At 46.3% G+C, this 5416-nt stretch overlaps 1 protein-coding gene across 1 annotated transcript; it reads right to left on the bottom strand.

Moving 5' to 3' along the window:
• Positions 1 to 2070: 2070 nt before the first annotated feature.
• On the bottom strand, positions 2071 to 4989 carry LOC117961355 (homeobox protein OTX2-like). Its single transcript, XM_034899947.1, has 4 exons — positions 4558 to 4989; positions 4124 to 4275; positions 2857 to 3593; positions 2071 to 2794 (listed from the first exon to the last, which is right to left on the bottom strand). The coding sequence occupies exons 1-3, from the start codon at positions 4649 to 4651 to the stop codon at positions 2961 to 2963; spliced, it is 879 nt and encodes a 292-aa protein (XP_034755838.1). The 5' UTR covers positions 4652 to 4989; the 3' UTR covers positions 2071 to 2794; positions 2857 to 2960.
• Positions 4990 to 5416: the final 427 nt, after the last annotated feature.

Below are 5416 nucleotides of genomic sequence, written 5' to 3'. Positions count from 1 at the left end.
TCTGGTACATATTGCAGAATTATCAATAACGTGACTTGTTAAATAGAAAAAATAAATGTCACTAATACAGTAGAATGCTTTTTCATATTTTAAATTTAAGAATCTTAATCTCCATTTATCTGCTTGTGTTACATTATTTTGGTCATCTGTAAAATAGGGAGTACAGTATTGTGGTTTTGAGGCCTAGCGGTGCTGTGGAGCCGGATCGAGACGCCCCTCCAGCGTGGGTCGGACCCTTCTACCCCGGAGGGGGGAACATGGAAATCCCCGGCCGAGGTGAAGTGGTGCGCTTTGGGGAAGCCTCGCCTCTGGGCGACGATCGACTAAATGTGCGGTCTCTTCATCCAAGAAGAGGCTTCCGAGGCTCTGTTTTATTGTTTAACATCCTCAAATGCGGCGAGAGGATTAAAGGAGCGCGTCTGCCGGACCCATATGTCCCCTCCAGAGCCGCTTGTGCTTAATTAAAACCGAATGGATACTCGGGGGCCCTGGGGCCCCTGGTCCTCCTGCTGCTGGAAGACTGACTGACTTCCTGCTCTCTGATGACATTTAATGAACTTGTTGAAGCTTTGAATAAGACTTCCAAAAACAGATTTCTGACACTGTGGCGCGCAAACAACGTCACATAATACGTAGTTCAGTTTCAGATTTATTTGTAACGTTTGATCACAGCACTTGTCACAAATCAAATGCAAGAGCTCTAATCTTTATGGACATGGACTATGTTGTTTTCTTAATCTAGAACCACTAGATTAGACTGGAGGCCCCCCCTCCCGCCTATACATTAACCTATGGCCATATGGCTCAATTATATCAGTAGGAAATAGTTTTTCCTATTTTTCACATGAATTATTGTTTTTTTCCTCAGCTATACACATGACCTTTCAGCTGTTTGTATTTTTGCTTGTTTTGTTTTATAGATGCAGGCCAATTTGTCATAATTAATCTTACAATAAAGGCTTTATTTAGGTCAAAATTGTAGGCTTTTAACGTCAACAAACATGTTAATGCTTGTGCCAACTTTAAATCCTGTGTGAATGCAATTGCAACCGATGGAAACATGTTATCCAGTTTATTCCATAAACCAAAAATCGAATCGAATATTTACAATCATGTTAGAGTGCACGCTGTCGCTCTGTAATTGTGTGCGTAATTCTGTAATTGGGGGGGTCAAATTGACAACAAAGCACTTCAACGGCAGCAAAAAGTCACGCCAGAGTTATTAGATTCCTGTCACATCCTAATTAGACCGATAGCACGAGCCTTCTTAAATCCATGCACGAGCCCCTGGACCTGCTCGCTCACATGCTCTCTCCCCCCGAAACCCCAAAGAGGCGTTGTGCTCACACCACTCCATATGTGCAAAAGGTGAAAAGCAGAAACTTTTTAAAGTTGATGATTTTAATATTAGCCAAGAACATAGAAGATAATAAATGAGAATTTCGGTTTTAGCTCAATAACCCATCTGCAAATTGATTTTGTCATGCCTTTTTTTGAAAATGTACTGCAGGTGTGATTAGCCTAAATGTTACCCAATTTACTGCTGTTAGCATCACAAATTAAGTTATTGTTTGAAGCCTTAACATCCACGGTTTCTGCTGTTTTCTTTGATGTGGAACTTGTCTTGAACCGGGTTTTTGCCCCTAGACTGAGCACCGGAACGCTCCACATTCCTCCGTGTGAACTGGCCAGCGGTGCGCCCTGGACCAAAGAGCAGCCGTCAATAAAAATGTTGGATTATCCTCTTTCTGAGACGGGATTAACATAGCTCTCACATAAATCCCATTCCTCCCAGCCTGGACAAAAATCACAGACTCTAGTGATGTAGAAATAGAAAAAGTGGGTAACTTATAACGCATTTGGTGATCCCTCACAAGGATGAAATTTGGCCACTTCTCCTGGAATCTAATTTATTTATACCCAAAAGTGTAATAGCCTAATTAAACATGTGGGTAAAATGAGATGGGGCTCCCACCTCAGGATTGTGGTGGTGTGTTGTGTGCAGAAACGGGTAATGCAAAGAGGAAGAAACACGGCAGATGGATTTACGCATGCAGGCACAGTGTTGGGTCAGGTCAAGTGGTCTTTATTGTTGTTTAGTGTGTTTGTGGCCTTCTCTCATCACTTTACAGCTCAAGTGGACCTCGCTGTCTGCTGGCCTGGTCGACTCTGCAGTCCCCATTTAATTCACCTAACAGGTCCTAATAATAATTTATCATTTAACACTCGAGACATGGAAATAAATCTATCAAATTCACAGCTGGGTTTGTGGCGCATTTTCAACTGCATATACAGGTACAAAGAATCACATTTATTTTTAAAGAAATCTAACACATGGGGAAAATAATTCAAAAACACATAAGGGACATTTATGAGCAAACGGATTGATTGTCTCTTAAAACTAGTTTTAAACATTTCTTATAAATTAATAGTGCATCCAGGTTCACGTCAGAGCCTCTCTCTTTCTCTCTCACACACTCACACACTTAGTCTCTACAACACACACAACGCTTGGATCAAAGGGGCCCTTCAGCGTGCCAACAGTAAGACAAGAAAAGACCAGAGAGGGGAGAAAAAAATGGTACTATTCCTCAAACTCAACCAAATCAGGCTTGGAATCAGGATTTCGCTCTTTTGTCATTTTTTTTTTCTTCTATTTGGTCAACACATTTGTTCCATGTCCTTGATCAAAGTTGGGGAGAAGTGTGAATGTTCAATAAATTAACCCAACATGTGAGACAACCGGCTGGCACTCCAGCTCTGCTCTGCCCGAGGTAGAAGTTGGGGCCCGTGGGGGGGGGGGGGGGGGGGGGGGGGGGGGGGGGGGGGGGGGGGGGGGGGGGGGGGGGGGGGGGGTGGTGGTGGAACCACGCCGCCCGTTCTGCTCCAAGCTTGGGTTACTTTTAATTTGCCTGTATAGTCTGCAGTTTGTAAAAATGGTCACTTTTAATTCTTTCCTCTCACAATACTTGAAATTTCCACGCTGCTTGGTCTTTGTAATCCAAACAGTCCGCGTTGAAATTGAGCTTCCACGAGGAGGCTGTTTGGTCCTTATAGTCCAGGCAGTCCGCGGCGCCGCTGAAGCCCAGTCCCGCCGCGCCGTACGCAGACGCGGACAGGGAGGACGCGTTGCTCAGGTGGCTGGACACCCCGTTGCTGCCCATGGGACTCATGGTGGAGCCCGCGACGGGTAGCTGATGGTGCATAGGTGAAAGGTAGGAGCCGCAGTCCATCCCGGTGAAGTAGGACGAGGAGCTGGTGTAGCCCTGGTTGTAGCCCGTGGCCTGGGTGTAGGCCATGGGATACGAGCGCTGCATGCAGGAGGAGGAGGAGGAGGTAGACAGCGGGTCGGACAGCGGGGAGATGGAGGCCGGGCTCCAGATAGATACCGGGGGTGCCGCGCTGCTGTTCACAGCCGGGAGGGAGGTGGTCGAGGGCGGCGTGAACTGCCCGCTGGCCCCGCTCTCCGAGCTGGCCTCTCGGACCGGAGAGCTTTTCTTTTTCACCGGCTTGCTGACGGCCTTGTTCTGCACTCCACCTTGGGTTTGCTGGGCCTGTTGGCGATGTTTGGCTCGTCGATTTTTGAACCATACCTGGAAGATGAACGCGTTTAAATCAATTTTATGTAGCTTTAACAACACCTTTTCTTTTTGAGGCTGTGCTTCCAGGATGTAAGATCCCCCAAACCCGGCAGTGTGGACTAATGTGAAATTGTAAGTTACATTTAAAGTGATCACAAAACCACATCAAAAATGAATTGTAGTCAAACAACATCTTAGAAAATTATTTGTCCAAACTTTTCATTTATATTTTTCAATACGTCTCCAACACTTAGTTTTACAGCCTTTTAATTATGTCAATATACGCACTTTATTTAAAAGAATACGGGTTTAGCTACTAATAAAAGGATTTTCTATATTAGAAATTCACGATATGAATCAAATATACCTACAGAAAACATCGAAATATTGCACCAAGAAGTGACTTTTATCAAGCACTTCATAAACAATGAAGAGGATACTTGGACGAAGTGGCGCGTCAGACCATGGCCAGTTATCGAGCTTCCATAGACTGTGTGTGTGTGTGTGTGTGTGGTTTGAGGTATTTTGTGTCTGAGACTCACCTGCACGCGGGACTCTGGCAGGTTGATCTTTAAGGCCATCTCCTCCCTCATGAAGATGTCCGGGTATCGAGTCTTGTTAAACAGACTCTCCAGCAGGTCGAGCTGGGCCCGGGTGAAGGTCGTCCTCTCTCTCCTCTGTTTGCGAGGGGTTCCTGCAAGAAGAGGGGGAAGGGGGGGGGGGGGGGGGGGGGGGGGGGGGGGGGGGGGGACACACACAGAGGGAATAAGAAACGAAATAACACAGCCTGGGACACTGCAATTTCAAATATAAAAACTTGATTATTTGACTCAGAAGTTAATCTAAATAAAATGCCTCTAGGTTAATCTATTTTGATCATTACAAATGGCTGCATTCAAATTCGGAAATGTAATAGGACGCGGAATGGAAGTCCCATTTTCTTCATTTCTAAACGGTTGCACCCTGAGGATATTACCTTGGTATCCCACTGAGGGATGCAGCAGGTCCACTCCTGAGGATAAACTCAGTCCGTTGACTGTGTACGGCGGCTGCTTCAGGTAGGACATCATGCTGGCGGCCGGCCGAAGGGCACCGGTGAGAAGAAACCAGGAAAAAATAGGCTGCAAAATAGTGTTTCTAATCCTCTTGCGTCTCCGTTTGGTCTTTCACGTCTTCCTAGAACCCGAAGAAGGACACAAAACAGGAAGGTTTTGAGATTGTGGAGATTCGGCTGCGTCCGCGGAGTTTTACGCACAGCCTTTACGCACCGCTGTGGGCTTTAAAGAAGTGGGCGTCCTCGGACTCGCAGCGCTCTTAAAAGGCGAGTGGAGACCCCCAGCTGTCCCTGCTGGACTGAGGATGCTCTGTCTGGCTGACATGCGTTTACGCCAACACTCCCCCCACCACCCCACACACACACACACACACACACTAACCGCTAGTATAACCCCGCCTCTTGCCTCCCCCTCCAAACACACTCCTCTCCTCCTCTCCTAGGTCCACCAAAACAAAACATTGTCGTTAAAATGCGCACACTCGTTGGGCCCCAACCGGGCCCTCAATTAGCATATACCCACAGGTTAGGCGAAGCTAAATAGACAGCTGATTGGGGGGCCATTTGCAGAAACAAAGCCCACTGTTGACCGATAAGTAATGCTGATAACAAAAGACTTTAAGGAACAAACAAAGAAGCCAATCCTGCGGACTGAGCGCTCATTCAAACACAACTGAGCATCTTCATTTCTAGATCTCGGGCCCATTGTCGGTTGCCACTAAAACCCTTGTACATTTAAATGTAACGAAATTAAAATACGAAGGACAACTTTAGCAAATAA

Source organism: Etheostoma cragini, chromosome 18 (genome assembly GCF_013103735.1).
Source record: "Etheostoma cragini isolate CJK2018 chromosome 18, CSU_Ecrag_1.0, whole genome shotgun sequence".
In the NCBI taxonomy this organism is placed as follows: Eukaryota; Metazoa; Chordata; class Actinopteri; order Perciformes; family Percidae; genus Etheostoma; species Etheostoma cragini.
This window is presented reverse-complemented; position numbering and strand designations above follow the sequence as displayed.